The following is an 18,509-nucleotide window of genomic DNA, read 5'->3' as shown; positions in this document are numbered from 1 at the left end:
CTGGGGGCATATAGGACATAAGTCAGACCCTCCAGTCATCCAGGTCAGCTTTCTCTCTCCCCCTGAGGTGATGCTTCTGCCTTCAGGGATATTCAGGGCCACTTGTGTCTCTCAGTCAGCTACATGGCTGCAGGGGGAGACTGGTCTCCACTGGACTCAATCACAGACCCATGATGGACTCCATAAAAGCTATAAGATGTGGACCAAGGTTGGAAACATAGGAGTAGTAGATATCTGTGTTGAAAAGTTTTCTTAGGCATAGAAAGTTTCTCCAGAAAACAAAAGGATGAATCATTTCTGAGTTATGCCCCCTCTTCCAGTGTTCTCCAGTCCCAAGCATCCTCCTCCCTGCCAGCACTACTCCCCATTGCTCTTTTTGACTCCATCTTTCTCTCATCTCCTCTGAATATGTCTTAGCTTTTCTAACCATCTGTCTTGCTGGTTCTAACCTGCTGTTTCTAAGTCTTGCTTTCTATCTACTGATTTCCCACTCCCTAATATCCCTACAGTGACCCTGCTCTCTTTACTATATTTCCTTCCTCACTTTCCTGCTCTCTTTTTCTCAGGAAAAGAGGTTCCTGTACTTCAGGCACTCACAAAGCAGAAGAGGAGCCCAGTGAAGAGGATCACAGCCATTCCAATGGAGGCCAGGTGATTAGGGAAATTTCCCATGGCCTGAAGTATCTGTTAGTATTTTCCTCATTCTCTGGAGTGGCAGTGCTTGTGCTGGTGACATTAGAGGCCATAGGTATTATTTTAGTTCCACTGGATAGTGTGGTTGTTCCAAGGTGGGTGGTTGTGATGATCCTACTGGGTGGTGTGGTTGTTCCAGGGTGGGTGGTTGTGATGGTCCTGCTGGAGGCTGTGGCTGTTCCGGAGTAGGTGGTTGTGATGGTTCTGCTGGATGATGTGGTTGTTCTGGGGTAGGTGGTTGTGATGGTCCCACTGGGTGGTGTGGCTGTTCCAGGGTGAGGGGTTGTGATGGTCCCTCTGGGTGGTGCAGTTGTTCCGGGGTGGGTGGTTGTGATGGTCCCTCTGGGTGATGCAGTTGTTCCGGGGTGGGTGGTTGTGATGGTCCTGCTGGATGGTGTGGTTGTTCCAGGGTGGTTGGTTGTGACGGTCCCTCTGGGTGGTGCAGTTGTTCCGGGGTGGGTGGTTGTGATGGTCCCACTGGATGGTGTGGTTGTTCCAGGGTGAGTGGTTGTGATGGTCCCTCTGGGTGGTGCAGTTGTTCCGGGGTGGGTGGTTGTGATGGTCCTGCTGGATGGTGTGGTTTTTCCAGGGTGGTTGGTTGTGACGGTCCCACTCAATGGTGTGGTTGATACATGGTGGGTGGTTGTGATGGTCCCGCTGGGTGGTGTGATTGCTACAGGGTGGGTGGTTGTGACAGTCCCGCTGGGTGGTGCAGTTGTTCCAGGGTGGGTGGTTGTGATGGTCCTGCTGGGTGGTGCGGTTGTTCCAGGGTGGTTGGTTGTGACGGTCCCACTCGATAGTGTGGTTGATACATGGTGGGTGGTTGTGATGGTCCCGCTGGGTGGTGCAGTTGTTCCAGGGTAGGTGGTTGTGATGGTCCCACTGGGTGGTGCAGTTGTTCCAGGGTGAGTGGTTGTGATGGTCACGCTCGATGGTGTGGTTGATACAGGGTGAGTGGTTGTGATGGTCCCACTCGATGGTGTGGTTGATACAGGGTGGGTGGTTGTGATGGTCCCGCTCGATGGTGTGGTTGTTCCAGGGTGAGTGGTTGTGATGGTCCCTCTGGGTGGTGCAGTTGTTCCGGGGTGGGTGGTTGTGATGGTCCTGCTGGATGGTGTGGTTGATACAGGGTAGGTCGTTGTAGCATTAACATTGGAAGTTACAGCTTATTAAGAAAGGATGGCATGTTAGTTCCTTTGGAAACCTTGGTTCTTCAACTACTACTACTAATGATAATTATAATAACTATCATTATTGAGTGGTCACTATGTTTCAGGCATTGTTTTAGGTGCCATATATGAATTAGTATTTCAAATCCTCACAATACGACCATGATATAGAGACTGTTATTACTCACATTTTATGGTTAGGGAAATTGAGGTTTAGAGAAGTTAAGCAATTGGTCCCAGGTTATGTAGCTAGCAGATCATGGAACAGGGATTTATTTGTGCATAAATGCCCAATGTGCATGCCCAATGTGGGACTTGAACTCACAATCCTGAGATCAAGAGTTGCATGCTCCACTGACTGAGCCAGCCAGCCACCCTAGACAGGGATTTAAACCATAGCAGTCTGACACAGAGCCAGTTCTTAGCCCATATACTATTCCACATCCTAGGTATTGAGGAGTCACATGACCTGAGGTCACAAGAAGATGGTATTATTTCTCCTCTGACTATTCATGATACTCTCCAGATACAGAATGTAAAAGAGAAAGTTAGTAGGACTGTGTATACATATTAAGTCTCCAAATAGAATTATACCCTTTTTCTGTGGGAAAGGTAATCAACGGGAATCAGTTTGGGAAAGGACAGTGATGGACATTTTACTACTATCAGGTAATTTTTATGCACACAAAATTTTGGGACCACCAGTTAAGGGATCCAAATGGCCTTGGTACTTAGTCTATCAAAGAACTAGCCACATGTAGCTCAAATAGATAATCTGTGATTCAAGAAAGGGGCTAAACCTTCTTGGTTAGTGAGTTAGAGTTAATGTGAAGCCATACTTTTTCCCTGTATCTCATGACTACCTTCTACCCCCTGATTTTCCATCCCAATAACAACTTGACCTCCCATATGTCTATATATCCATGGTTCATTTATGGCCCTGTTCTTCCACTGGGATTTAGATTTTCTTCCCTTCACCCTACCCGTGTGTGTGTGTGTGTGTGTGTGTGTGTGTGTGTGTGTGTTGTCTGGACTAATGTAAGGATTGCAAATTTAGATTTGGGGGAAGAATCCAAAAGTCTGTGTTAATGCCTCTAAGTGGGTTAGGGTTAGAGTATGGAGAAACTAAGTGAGAAATTGAGATGAATAGCTGGTTTCTGAGAGGGAGTAGATTTATTTTGTGTCATTCAGGGGCACAAAACAAATGAATCAAAGATAGGATGGAGGAAACTCTAGAAAAAATTAAAGCTATGCAAGTGTGGAACAGCATTGCTCCTGACATATTCAACTAGAGGCTTGGTGACTAGGGTCAGAGATACTGGAGATGGATCCCTGCCTACTGTAGGTGGTCAGAGAGTAACTTTAAGATCTCTGCCAACTCTAATATGTCTCCATTTGATATTGATTTAGGAAAGAGGAAATAGGCCAGATTTCTGGGCAGAAGAGCTGCTACTGGAAACAGAATGGAGAATAAATGCTGGGGTGAATTGGAGAGAATAGAGCAAGATAATGGCCTTAACCCTTTTTTGGAAAGTGGGAACTAACAAGACAGAGTGTGCATCCCAGGGGTTGTCACAAATTTCCTCAAACTGTATTTAAACTCCAAGAACATCCTTTTTTAAACAAAATAACTCACCATTTCCTAAAAGTAGAAGAAGGTGAAACAATGGCCAACATGCAAAGGAAAATGTTTTTCTCTTAATCTTGAGATAATCTGCCTGTGAAGCCTAGAAGGGGGACTCCTGAGTCCCAGATATGACTAAAGCTTAGAAGGGAAAGAAAAAAAACACAACAGAGGGTATTGAGAGAGAATAGGTAGAGATCTGAGGCTGGAGTGCTGGCAGTTTGAGTCTTCAAAGAATGTGTCCTTAACCTAAAGCAAACCACAAGGAAAGAGCACTTAGGGCTGCAGAGTGGGGATGCTGGTGCCTGGTGCGCCTTGGGTTTCCTCCATAGAATGTCACCTCTTTCTTTATGTTTCAAAGAGAGTCTTTATAGTATCATCTGGGCTGGGCAGGAGCAGGATATGTGGCTTGTTGTTTTTCTAGATGTAAGCAGGTGACAGTATACTCAAACTCAGAAAGGAAGGGTACAGAGGTCAGGAGGTACATGAGAATGGAGAATGACATGATCCCATTAGGCAGGGCCTGGGGAGGAACAGGAAGTAGGACAGTTCAAGAGGATCAAGTTGTCAAAGTGGAGGGGACGCACCCTCTGAGGCAGAGATGGGGCTGAAAACCTATTCTGACTCAGCACCTTGTTTCCTGGATGTGAAGTCCTGAGTGCCTGGGTGTTAGAAGTAGGCCCTCATGAACAGAATTTAGTAGGAAGGGCATATCAAGTGAGATTCAATGTGAATTGGAACTGGGGACTGGACCTCTGGGAGCTGCTGAGCATACATAGGCATGTAAGACACATCTTGAATGAGGCAGGAGACTCAAGGACAGTCTTTAGAATATCTGGGGCATGGGAGGTGGGGGTGGAAGGAGTGGGGCTGTGGACTATTGTGGAGATGAGACCTGTGGTATCCTGGTGTCAGTGCATACCTGTTTTCAAGGTCCCTAAATTGTTGCATTTTCAGGATTTTTTGCAACACAGCCACTTAAACATTTAGCTTACTGTGAACTAAATTATATTTAAAACAATGGTAAAAATACTCAAAACTCATTAATTCCTAATTATTTTGCTACATTTTACTATTATCTATGCTCATGAAGTTATGTACATCTATTGTATCTCGTGGAAATAGTGTATAATGGTGTGTGTACATCTCTTCTCAATCTCCTTTTCATTGATGTCACATTGGTAACCTGAAATGAGCTATGGTGGGAGCATTTGCACCACAGAAAACTGGTCGTTAAACATTTACCAGTACACACACTGGATGAGACCTACAGAGAGTAACAACTGGAGAAGAATGTTTCTGCTTTCAAACCCCCTTCATAGGGATATTCCTCTCTCTTTTTTAAAAAATATTTTTTGACGGAACTGGAGAGTGTTATGCTAAGTGAAATAAGCCATACAGAGAAAGACAGATACCATATGTTTTCACTCTCATGTGGATCCTGAGAAACTTAACAGGAACCCATGGGGAGGGGAAGGAAAAAAAGGGAGAGAGAGAGAGGTTAGAGTGGGAGAGAGCCAAAGCATAAGAGACTCTTAAAAAATGAGGACAAACTGAGAGCTGATGGGGGGTGGGAGGGAGGGGAGGGTGGGTGATAGGTATTGAAGAGGGCGTCTTTTGGGATGAGCACTGGGTGTTGTATGGAAACCAATTTGACAATAAATTTCATATATTAAAAAAAAAAAATATATATATATATATATATACATATATTCTTTGATTTTCAGATTAGTCCCAGAATCAGCACTAAGTCAAGCTAACCTATGCATGTTCAGTATTAAAGTAGGAGAGTAGCTGTACGCTTTTGAGATATATTTTCATCAAAGATTGAGAAAAAATGAGTTTCTATTTGATCTTCATTTTACAAAAAAATTAATTTAACTGTGCATCCCCATTCAGCCATGCTCCTTTTATTAAAATAGACTTCTTTCTTCCTTTCTTTCTTTCTTTCTTTCTTTCTTCTTTCTTTCTTTCCTGTTCCCTGCTAGAATGTAAGCTTCACAAAGACAGGCATATTTGTTGGATCACAGTGGAGATGCTGGTGGTGAAGATTAAGGAATGCATGTAGAGCACACAATTGACCAGGGGCATTGCTTAACTAAAAGGAAGTTTGAGTTCATCTATAGCCAGTATGAGTATCTGGGAGATTTGAACTTTTGCACTGACTCTTCTCAGATGTAAATTTTTGAAAACACTTGAAAAGGCTAATTATAAGAAAAAATAGGGTTGTTTACTTCAATTTTGTTGCAATATAATTTCAAGATTACAAAAACTCATACTGTAAGAGGACTGAGAGAAGACCTTGTAAACAATCTATACAAAACTAGTTCTATCCACTGTGTGTCAATTATGTGCAAATAAAAAATAAAAATAAAAATAAAAGAAATAAAAAGACATAAAAAATAAAAATAAAAATAAAAAATATATTTTGATTAGTTGGCCACACATTTCTGGGTTCTCCATTCTGTTCCATTGATCTGAGTGTCTGTTCTTGTGCCAGTACCATACTGTCTTGATGACTACAACCTTGTAGTATAGCTTGAAGTCTGGGATTGTGATGCCTCCTGCTTTGGTTTTATTTTTCAAAATTGCTTTGGCTATTCAGGGTCTTTTCTGGTTCCATACAAATTTTAGGATTATTTGTTCTAGCTCTGTGAAGAATGCTGGTGTTATTTTTATAGGGATTGCTTTGAATATGTAGATTGCTTTGGGTAGTATCGACATTTTAACAACATTTGTTCTTCCTACCCAAGAGCATGGAATCTTTCCCCATTTTTTTGTGTCTTCTTCAATTTCTTTCATAGGCTTTCTATAGTTCTCAGTGTATAGATTTTTCACCTCTTTAGTTAGATTTATTCCTAGGTATTTTATGGGTTTTGGTGCAACTGTTCATGGGATCGATTCCTTGATTTCTCTTTCCGTTGCTTCATTGTTGGTGTATTGGAATGTATTGATTTCTGTGCATTGGTGTATGACCAACTAATCTTTGACAAAGCAGGAAAGAATATCCAACGGAATAAAGACACTTTCTTCAGCAAGTGGTGTTGGGAACACTGGACAGTGACATGCAGAACAATGAACCTGGACCACTTTCTTACACCATACCCAAAAATAAACTCAAAATGGATGAAAGACTTAAACATAAACAGGAAGCCATCAAAATCCTCGAAGAGAAAGCAGGCAAAAACCCCTTTGACCTTGGCTGCATCAACTTCTAACTCAACATGTCTCCAGAGGCAAGGGAAACAAAAGCAAAAATGAACTATTGGGACCTCATCAAAACAAAAATCTTCTGTACAGTGAAGGAAACAATCAGCAAAACTAAAAGGCAACTGACAGAATGGGGGAAGATATTTGCAAATGACATATCAGATAAAGGGTTGGTATCCAAAATCTATAAAGAACTTATCAACTCAACACCTAAAAAACAAATAATCCAGTGAAGAAATGGGCAAAAGACATGAATAGACACTTCTCCAAAGAAGACATCCAGATGGCCAATTGACACACAAAAAAATGCTCAAATCACTCATCATCAGGGAAATATAAATCAAAACCACCATGAGATACCACCTTACACCTGTCAGAATGGCTAACATTAATAACTCAGGCAACAGCATATGTTGGCGAGGATGCAAAGAGGATCTCTTTTGCATTGTTGGTGGGAATGAAGCTGGTGCAGCCACTCTGGAAAACAGTATAGAGGTTCCTCAAAAAACTAAAAATAGAACTACCCTACAACCCAGCAATTGCACTACCAGGCATTTATCCAAGGGATACAGGTGTGCTGTTTCGGAGGGACACATGCACCCCCATGTTTATAGCAGCACTATCAATAATAGCCAAAGTATGGAAAGAGCCCAAATGTCCATCGATGCATGAATGGGTAAAGAAAATGTGGTATATATATACAATGGAGTATTACTCAGAAATCAAAAAGAATGAAATCTTGCCATTTGCAACAACATGGATGGAACTGGAATGTATTATGCTCAGTGAAATTAGTCAGAGAAAGGCAAATACCATATGACTTCACTCATATGAGGACTTTAAGAGACAAAACAGATGAATATAAGGGAAGGGAAGCAAAAATAATATAAAAACAGGGAGGGGGACAAAACAGAAGAGACTCATAAATATGGAGAACAAACTGAGGGTTGCTGGAGGGGTTATGGGAGGGGGGATGGGCTAAATGGGTAAGAGGCATTAAGGAATCTACTCCTGAAATCATTGTTGCAGTATGTGCTAACTAATTTGGATGTAAATTTTAAAAAATAAAAAATAAAAGTTAAAAATTAAATTAAAAATATATATATATTCATTGAGAGACAGAGAGAGAGTGGGGGAGGGGCTGAGAGAGAGAGGGAGAATCTAGTGCCCAATGCAGGGCATGAACTCACTATCTGTGAGTTTGTGGCCTGCACAAAATGAAGAGTCAGATGCTTAACCGACTGAGCCACCCAGGCACCCCTCTCTTATTTTTGAAGAATTCATAGGAATTTTCACATTCTGGGGAACTTCAGCTGCTTTTCTCATCAGTTATATAAGCTAGATAAGCTGAATCATCAAGAAAAACACTGACAGTCTGCTGGGGAACTGAGGCTTGAAGTACATTTTGTTTAGACACTTAGATGGAGCCAACAGAAATGATGCATAGACAGCTGAACAAAGAAAACAAAACAAAGATAGTAATGAGCTAACGGGATTCACAGTTCCTTCGTCTACAGTTCATGGCAAGAAAATTAGGAATAGACCCTGTGAAAGTTTTAATTTTATGCTATATGTAGTCAAAACAAGCTGTTTCCACTCCCTCCAAAAATCTAGCAAGGTTTCCTGGCAGAGGAGCCATTTCAGATCATTTAGACATTGGGTGGAAGACTATTCATGACACATGAAGCCTGGTGGAAATGACCTAACAGGATGTAGTTGGGGATTCATCCCACAAATACTTAGTTGTTGCCTGCTATGTGCTGGACATTGTACTCCAAAAAAAACAAAACATAAACTTATGTTTTGGGGGAGTTTTTATCTTAAGATATGAAAGAACTGTGAATGACTTGAGTTCTAGAAGCTATAAGAGAATGAGCTGCAGTAGAAAATGAGGTGTTGAAAGGGGAGAGGTCAGGACTCTGGATTCTAGGATGCCCTGGGCTTGGCAGTTGATCTGACTATTGTCTGTAGTGGGAAGTTCCATGAGGGGGATGGATGAGTGGTGTGGTCAGTCACAAGTTGGTACTAGGATCTCAGTACTCTGCTCTAAGGGTAAAAATCCCTATAATACTTCTAAATAGAAAAATATCCCCTCCCTACCACAGAACCAGTTGGAGTTGGAGTTAGAGAACTTGTCTTACAGTGTAATTTTATTCACTTAACTTTTTTTCTGAGTTGCAGTTTTCTCCTCTGCTTAGTGGGGATTGTAATCTGGACTTCATAGGATTGTTGTGAGGGCCAGATGATGGTACATGTAAAAGCTCTTAGCACACTGAGTGGCACAGGCAGTCACTCAGAAACAAAGGACAAGGCCAAACCAATAAAATTTAAAAGATAAGCATTTAATCTGGATACCACATATGTTAATGAATTTTTATTCCTTAGAGTATCTAGTAATTCTCTTCTTAGTCATACAACATCTGAAGAAGACACAAAAGAAGAGAAGAAGACTCTTCTCAAACACAAAGTCAAGCTATGGAGGGTACTGGAATGCTGTGTTGAGTGCAGTCACAGTACCCATCCCCACTCCTATCAAGGGCCAGCAAACTCCTTGATCTTGAGATTCTGATTTATGGGAGAGTCCAGGAAATACAGTTACTTGAGGTCATTTCTAAGCCTGAAAAACTGTGGCTGTCTTTTATTTATTTATTTATTTATTTATTTATTTTCCTTTTTTTTTTAAATATATGACATTTATTGTCAAATTGGTTTCCATACAACACCCAGTGCTCATCCCAAAAGGTGCCCTCCTCAATACCCATCACCCACCCTCCCCTCCCTCCCATCCCCCATCAACCCTCAGTTTGTTCTCAGTTTTTAAGAGTCTCTTATGTTTTGGCTCCCTCCCTCTCTAACCTTTTTTTTTCCCTTCCCCTCCCCCATGGTCTTCTGTTAAGTTTGTCAGGATCCACATAAGAGTGAAACCATATGGTATCTGTCTTTCTCTGTATGGCTTATTTCACTTAGCATCACACTCTCCAGTTCCATCCACGTTGCTACAAAGGGCCATATTTCCTTCTTTCTCATTGCCATGTAGTACTCCATTGTGTATATAAACCACAATTTCTTTATCCATTCATCGGTTGATGGACATTTAGGCTCTTTCCATAATTTGGCTATTGTTGAGAGTGCTGCTATAAACATTGGGGTACAAGTGCCCCTATGCATCAGTACTCCTGTATCCCTTGGGTAAATTCCTAGCAGTTGAGCACCTTTTCAAATGTTCATTAAGTATTTGATATACTCTTTTGTTAAATATTTATCTAATCTTCTTCCAACTTTTAATTGCATTGTTTTTTTTTTCTTATTGACTTGTAGTACTTTTTATATTATGGATATGAGTCTTTTGTCAGATATATGTATTATAATATATGATCCCATCTTTGGCTTTCCTTTTTATTCTCTTACTGGTATATACTTTAAAAAAATTTTTTTAATTTAATTAATTTATTTATTTTGGAAGGGGAGAGAGAGCACAAAGAGGGGAGGTGGCAGAGGGAGAGGGGGAGACACAGAATCCAAAGTAGGCTCCAGGCTCTGAGCCTTCAGCACAGAGTAGGTGCACAGTTCCCCAACATGGGAATCAAACTCACCAACTGTGATATCATGACCTGAGCTGAAATCAGATGCTTAACCAAGTGAACCACCCAGGTACCTCAGGTATATTCTGATACTGGACTTTAGTGAAGTCCAAACCATCAAAATTCCTTTACAGTTAGTGCTTTTTTGTGTCTTATTTAAATACCTTTGCCTACCTCAAAATATCCTCAAGAACTTTTTAAGGATTAATGTAGTTTCCTCTCAGGACTGCCTTCGCTGCATCCCAAAGCGTTTGGATTGTTGTATTTTCATTTTCGTTTGTTTCCATATATTTTTTAATTTCTTCCCTAATTGCCTGGTTGACCCACTCATTCTTTAGTAGGGTGTTCTTTAACCTCCATGCTTTTGGAGGTTTTCCAGACTTTTTCCCGTGGTTGATTTCAAGCTTCATAGCATTGTGGTCTGAAAGCATGCATGGTATGATCTCAATTCTTGTATACTTATGAAGGGCTGTTTGTGACCCAGTATGTGATCTATCTTGGAGAATGTTTCATGTGCACTCGTGAAGAAACTATATTCTGTTGCTTTGGGATGCAGAGTTCTAAATTTATCTGTCAAGTCCATCTGATCCAGTGTAGCATTCAGGGCCCTTGTTTCTTTATTGACCGTGTGTCTAGATGATCTATCCATTTTTGTAGGTGGAGTGTTAAAGTCCCCTGCAATGACCACATTCTTATCAATAAGGTTGCTTATGTTTGTGAGTAATTGTTTTATATATTTGGGGGCTCCTGTATTTGGCGCATAGACATTTATAATTGTTAGCTCTTCCTGTTGGATAGACCCTGTAATTATTATATAATGCCCTTCTTCATCTCTTGTTACAGCCTTTAATTTAATGTCTAGTTTGTCTGATAGAAGTATGGCTACTCCAGCTTTCTTTTGACTTCCAGTAGCATGATAAATAGTTCTCCATCCCCTCACTTTCAATCTGAAGGTGTCCTCAGGTCTAAAATGAGTCTCTTGTAGATAGCAAATAGATGGGTCTTGTTTTTTTTTTTTATCCATTCTGATACCCTATGTCTTTTGGTTGGCGCATTTAGTCCATTTACATTCAGTGTTATTATAGAAAGATATGGGTTTAGAGTCATTGTGATGTCCGTAGGTTTCATGCTTGTAGCAATGTCTCTGGTACTTTGTCTCACAGGATCCCCCTTAGGATCTCTTGTAGGGCTGGTTTAGTGGTGACGAATTCCTTCAGTTTTTGTTTGTTTGGGAAGACCTTTATTCTCCTTCTATTTTAAATGACAGACTTGCTAGATAAAGGATTCTCAGCTGCATATTTTTTCTGTTTATCATATTGAAGATCTCCTGCCATTCCTTTCTGGCCTGCCAAGTTTCAGTAGAGAGATTGGTCACGAGTCTTACAGGTCTCCCTTTATATGTTAGAGCACGTTTATCCCTAGCTGCTTTCAGAATTTCCTCTTTATCCTTGTATTTTGCCAGTTTCACTATGATATGTCATGCAGAAGATCAAGTTACGTCTTGAAGGGAGTTCTCTGTGCCTCTTGGATTTCAATGCCTTTTTCCTTCCCCAGATCCAGGAAGTTCTCAGCTATTATTTCTTCAAGTATACCTTCAGCACCTTTCCCTCTCTCTTCCTCCTCTGGCATACCAATTATGCATAGATTATTTCTCTTTAGTGCATCACTTAGTTCTCTAATTTTCCCCTCATACTCCTGGATTTTTTTCTCTCTTTTTTTCAGCTTCCCCTTTTTCCATAATTTTATCTTCTAGTTCACCTATTCTCTCCTCTGCCTCTTCAATCCGAGCCGTGGTTGTCTCCATTTTATTTTGCAGTTCATTTATAGCATTTTTTAGCTCCTCCTGGCTGTTCCTTAGTCCCTTGATCTCTGTAGCAATAGATTCTCTGCTGTCCTCTATACTGTTTTCAAGCCCAGAGATTAATTTTATGACTATTATTCTAAATTCACTTTCTGTTATATTGTTTAAATCCTTTTTGATCAGTTCATTAGCTGTTGTTATTTTCTGGAGATTCTTTTGAGGGGAATTCTTCCGTTTCATCATTTTGGATAGTCCCTGGAGTGGTGCAGAACTGCAGGGCACTTCCTCTGTGCTGTCTTGAATAACTTGCGTTGGTGGGCAGGGCAGCAGTCAGACCTAATGTCTGCCCCCAGCCCACTGCTGGGGCCACAGTCAGACTGGTGTGTACCTTCTCTTCCCCTCTCCTAGGGACGGGATTCACTGTGGGATGGCGTGGCTCATCTGGGCTACTTGCACACTGCCAGGCTTGTGGTGCTGGGGATCTGGTGTATTAGCTGGGGTGGATTGGCGAGGTGCACACAGGCGGGAGGGGTAGGCTCAGCTCGCTTATCCTTCAGTGATCCACTTCAGGAGGGGCCCTGCGGCCCCAGGAGAGAGTCAGACCCGCCGCTGGAGGGATGGATCCGCAGAAGCACAGCGTTGGGTGATTGAGCAGTGCAAGCAAGTTCCCTGGTAGGAACTGGCTCCCTTTGGGATTTCGGCTGGGGGATGGGCGAGGGAGATGGCGCTGGCAAGCGCCTTTGTTTCCTGCCAAGCTGAGCTCTGTCATCCGGGGCTCAACAACTCTCCCTCCCGTTGTCCTTCAGCCTTCCCGCTCTCTGAGCAGAGCTGTTAACTTATAACCTCCCAGATGTTAAGTCCTGCTTGCTGTCAGAACACACTCCATCTGGCCTCTCCACTTTTGCAATCCAGATTTGGGGCCTTTGCTTGGCCAGCGGGCTGCCCCTCCACCCCGGGTCCCTCCCGCCAGTCCGTGTATCTTGCACCACCTCTCCTCCCTTCCTACCCTCTTCCGTGGGCCTCTCGTCTGCACTTGGCTCCAGAGGATCCATTCTGCTAGTCTTCCGGTGGTTTTCTGGGTTATTTAGGCAGGTGTAGGTGGAATCTGAGTGATCAGCAGGACGTGGTGAGCCCAGCATCCTCCTACACCGCCATCTTCCCTCATCCTCATACTTTTTAAGGATTAAATGATGATGTATTTAAATGCTCCTGGGATAGCTCCTGGAACATAGCAGTCACAAAAAAAAAAAAAAAAAAAAAAAATCAGTGAATACTAAAAGAACAAACAGGAAAACAAGGAAACCAAATAAGCCTGTAGTCCTGATAATATACTTACTTTGTGCTTTTGCTTCTTAGAACTGTGTGGTAACATTTATAGCACCCTGAGGAAACATAGGGATGAGAAACACTGACCATGACTTGGTGGTGGGAGATAGGAGAGAAAAAGTGCTGCGGATGATCACTATGACTCCCTACAATACAGTCTGAGACTCAGGTAGAACTCAAGAAAGCTTTGACTTGAAGTCATCTCCAAGCCTGGTAAAGCTGTGCATCTACTCTAAACCTAGTCTTTGCTTGATTTTTCCCAATGTTGGTCAAGGTCTCTGAGATCTTTTTGCTCATTCTTTTTTGACCTTGACCTTGTTCCTTGCTCCTTGAGAACCTTTTTATACTCCATTTTAACTTTTTTTTTAAAAGTAGACTCTGTGCCCAATGTGGGACTTGAATTCATGCTCTGCTGACTGAGCCATCCAAGTGCCCCTATAACTTCATTTTAATCATTTCATGATCATTTTTCCCCCATGACACCCTCTCAACCTTTCGTTTTCTATATTTTCCTATATTATCCAGTTTATGGCCATGACCATCTTGCCCTGCTATGGCTTCCATGATATCTTCCTTTGTGGCCCACTTCATGGCTTCCTCAGTGGCCTCCTCTGTGGTAATGGCTATTGTAATGGCTTCTTCTATGTCCATAACTTCTGTCATGATTCATGCCATAACCACTCTGACAGCTATGGCTCAATTTATGGTTGATACCATGGCCCACTCTGTGTCCAAAGCCATGTGCTCCTCCATGGACCAATTCATTTTCCAGGCTGTGGAACATGCCAGAGCCCAGTTCTGAATAATCCAGGTCCAGACCAAGGTCAAGGCTGTAGTCATGAGGGTAGTAAGTACCACTATTTATCAGGGGGAAGTAAAAGTCCGTCTAAAAAAGAAAAAAATAATAATATTATAAAATTAATTTATCTTTTCTCTTATCACCAACCTTATCTCTTCTCCTTTATCTCCCTTATCATCTCTTTCACTGTCAGATTTTTACTTTTCAGAGCCACCTATTTTCTCCTCTTGTTACCATCCTTATTGTGTCTTTGTCTCTCCCATATTTCTATCTGAGTAAACAACTTTCCTTGTCACTTTATTAATACATCCTTTCCAGCATGGTAAGCTTATGCACTATTGGACTATCAAGAAAAAAGTGAATGCACATCTATATGTGAAATTGTGGAGACTCACTTAAGAGAGACTTTCAATTTGTTAGTCAGCTAAGGAAGCTGAAGACAGGTGCATGGAATTGAGAGACCTTAGAATATATTCATGTAGAGCTTTGAGATTGTATGTGCTGGAGCAAATAACTAAGATCATGGAGCTCCAGGCTCCTAGTCTATCAGGTGGCTATAATATCCCCTTAGGACTGTAGAGCAAATGAAATGAAATGATGCATTTTAAGCACTCAGACCTGAGCCTAACGCTTAGTAAAAACTCAATAAATTTAGTTCTCATTATATGTTAACTTTTCACATAAAATAATAATTTAGGAAGTCATTCCTGGATGATGGGACTTTATTTTTTAGCCTACGTATGGAGGCAGACTGAAAATTCTGAACTAAAGAATGCTAGTAAATTGACTAGATTATGCCAGCTTTTGGCTGCAGAATGTGTTGCATTTATTTTTACTGGTGATTGTTTAACAACTGGCTCTCCAGAGGTTAAAAGACATTATGTAGAATTTTCTGGTTTCTAGGCTATAAATACTTCCACCACAGCATATTTTAAACTACCAAAGTGACATTCCTGAACCCAGAGTTGGGAAGAGATGCACAGTCTCTTGTGAGGCAGTGTGACATACTTCTGCACACCACCTATTGTTCTCTGAATCATTCCTCAAATATGAGCTTAGTAACAGAAACTACAGAAAACAGGAAAAGCATAAATAAATTTCAAAATCAGAATAGTACAAATATGTATTTACAGAAAGATAAAGACCAGAAAGCAGAGATGCTGTGGGAAGTCAGAGATTGACTAGCCCAGATAGAACTAGGAACTGCAGAGTGCTTGTTAGTATATAACATTGGAAAACTGCACTATGGGCGGCTGAACATCCCCATGTTTCCTGTTTTCTTTATGTTTATTTCTTTCCTGTTCTCTCTCAGATTTAGTGAAATGTTTTGACATTGCCAGCCTAAAAGCTGAGCTGAGAAAAGCCAAGGTAGACTATCTCTGCCTGGATAACCAGTACTAACATTTGCAGTGGAAATTTGTAAACAAGGTGAGGGCCTAACCATCCCTTACTCCCTGGAGATTCTTCTTCCAGTGCTAAAACAGCTTTACTTCCAGATTTTGTTTCATTAAGAGACATGATTTCTGAAAAAATGCCTTCTGTTTTTCCCCCTTTCACAAAATATCCTTTCACATTAGTCCTAATTTTATATTTTTCTCTTCTTTTTCTTCCTTAAATTTATCACTTTCCCTCATTTAATCATTCTCTGTAGTCTTTATAGTGTACTAGGTGATTCTTTTCCTCGTAGCATACCAATTTATTCTTCTCTCTCATTCTGGATATCTTAATGGCACTATCTACATGAATTCTTCTCCCATTCATACTCTGCCTTCTTAGCAGGCTCCTCTATTAACTCAACCTTGATACTCACCAGCCCAAAACTCAGTCCCACTAACAGTCCAATAGCCGCTATGACTCCAGACAGAGAGATGAGGATGATGCCCCAGGGGTGCAAATATCCACTTGTTTACTCTCATTTGTTGGCATTTGACTCTTGGTAACTGTGTTTGTGCCTGTGGTGACTGGGCCTATTTAGGGGGAGGTAATGCTTCTTCCAAGAGTGGAGATTGACTCCTGGGTGAATCTCATCCTGGTGTTCCTGGTACCTGGAACAGAGGTGGTAGATGGTGCTCCAATAGTGGATGTGCCCAGGTCAGAGCATTTGGGGCTCTCTCAGGGACGATATTCCTGGTGGCAGGGGATGTAGAGTCCATTGCAAGGGCCATGGTGACGGGGTGGGGGGGGGGGTAGTTGGCCTGATTCCAGAGTCCTGGTGCCTAGGAAACAGGTAATCAAAAGGGAGGCGGGTGTACTTAGAGAAGAAAGGTTGATCTAGCGCACTAATGGGAGTGGTGGTTTGAGAAGAGCTGTTGTGGTGGGAGGAGAGATGTTAGAAAGTGATTCACCTGAGGCCATGGTCCCCAGAGTAGAGGTGAGTGTCTTAGAGAAGAGGACGTAGACTATGTCCACTGGTGATAGTGAAGGCTAAGACTGAGGAAATGTGACTGTGATTGATGTAGGAGAAGATTTATTCAATTTTAGAAGTGATCACCCAAATAGAGAAGGGATAAAAGGGGCAGAGTCTGATATTCTTGTGATGTACTCAACTGGGCATAAGGACATTGCTGGAGGACGGGATGATGGACTCAGATTTACTCAGGGGTGAGACAGTGGCCATGGCTGGGAGCACAGGTTACATAATCTAACACAATCGTGGTGGTCAACAAAGGTGAGGTGAGTATGCTCAGAACTCATGTGGAAGAACCTGACCCACAGGGAGGAGTCTGGCCCTAGGGACAGGAGAGGCTGGCTCAGAATAAGGCTGGGGGAACTAATACATACAGCAGGTGGCATTGGCAGCAAGGGTTGTGCTTAGACTGGAAGTGGTTACAAGAGCAGTGTCAGTCACTGGAATAGCAGTGAGTGGCTCAGAACAAAATGGGTTGAATCACATTTTCCATGAGTGCTGATGGCAAGTGCAGAGGTGATTTTATTCAGAGCAAGTGGAAGAATATGAAAAAAAATCACTTTGGTCTTAAACTTGGAGCAAGGGTTGGAAAACTTCTTCTTGTAAAGTGTCATCAGGTGGCATATGTTTAAGCTATTTGAGTCACAAAGTCTCTCTCACAAGTATGCAAAGTAGCTGGAAAGCAGCTATAGACGTAAAGGAGTACGTGCACCTGTGCTCCAATAATACCTCATTTGAGAAAGCAGGTAACAGGCCAGATTTGGTCCATGAAGTGTAGTTAGCAGCCCCTGGGCCAGCGCTCAATACATTGAAGATGAGGTGGCAATGTCACAGGCGGTGGGTGGGACAGAGCTGATTGGGCTTGGCACAGAAGTGATAGCATCTAACAAATTGAGATGTTTGTCGCAGTTGAGGTGAGTTCCCTCTAGGCAGAAGTGATGGAATATAATTAATGTGTGTGTGTTGGGGTGGGGGGACGGTTATTTGCAAAGAATCTGATTGGGATGGAAATGAGGGACACTGAGCAAAAGAAGGTGAGACCAGAACAGAAATAAGTAAGATTCAAAAAGAGGGAACAGAATTATATCTAAGAGGAGTGGTGGCTTGACTAGAGTCTAGAGCAGAAATGACAGAAACAGGCAAAAAGGTGATGGTTGTCACTGGAGGTAAATGTGTGTGCTTAGAGAAGACATGGTGGTCAGTACCTGATAAAGCTGTGTTGGTGATGGTCTGAGTAGAAAAGTCAGTGACCTTGGTGGGCACCAAGGTGATAGAAGAGACCATGAAAGGTCCAGAGACACTGGTAGAGACTGTGGGGACCTCAGAGGCAGAGGTAAAGGCCAAGGTAGGTGATAAGGCCAAAGTAAAAGGTGTGGTGACCTCTGAGGCTGTGGTATGTCCAAAAGGTGAGGTGGAGGCTTCGGTGTTGCCAGAATCTGTTGAAGAATATATGATGGACCCGGATTCTGAGAAAGAAACTATGGTGCCCATAGAAGCTGTCATTGAGGGGTGCCTGCGTAGCTCAGTTGGTTAGGTGCAGGCTCTTGATTTCTGCTCAGGTCGTGATCTCACAGTTTGTGAGTGTGAGCCCCACATCAGGCTCCATGCTGACAGCACATAGCCTGCTTGGGATTCTCTCCCTCTCTGCCTGTCCCACCCCTACTTAAACACTTTATCTCTCTTTCCTTCTCACTCTCAAAATAAATAAATATATTTTTTTAAAATAAAGGGGTGAGTTAAAGAAAAAAAAAGAAGCTGTAGGTGAGACAGTTAGGGTCTCTCCAGACATTGGAATAGCTGTGGAGGGCACAGATTCTTCTGGTGTCAGAGACTTTAGTGGATACTGTCATTGCCTCAGAGGCCCAAGGTAGACACCACACTGCTGTCAGAGAGATCAGT

General features: G+C 42.1%; 1 protein-coding gene across 1 annotated transcript; it reads right to left on the bottom strand.

Moving 5' to 3' along the window:
• Positions 1-807: 807 nt before the first annotated feature.
• Positions 808-17,894, bottom strand: LOC122220649 (histidine-rich glycoprotein-like). The gene is made up of 3 exons (XM_042940365.1): positions 17,816-17,894; positions 16,913-16,932; positions 808-1,800 (listed from the first exon to the last, which is right to left on the bottom strand). The coding sequence occupies exons 1-3, from the start codon at positions 17,892-17,894 to the stop codon at positions 808-810; spliced, it is 1,092 nt and encodes a 363-aa protein (XP_042796299.1).
• Between the last annotated feature and the right edge of the window lie 615 nt (positions 17,895-18,509).

This window comes from Panthera leo, chromosome B2 (genome assembly GCF_018350215.1).
Source record: "Panthera leo isolate Ple1 chromosome B2, P.leo_Ple1_pat1.1, whole genome shotgun sequence".
NCBI classification, from domain to species: domain Eukaryota; kingdom Metazoa; phylum Chordata; class Mammalia; order Carnivora; family Felidae; genus Panthera; species Panthera leo.
This window is presented reverse-complemented; position numbering and strand designations above follow the sequence as displayed.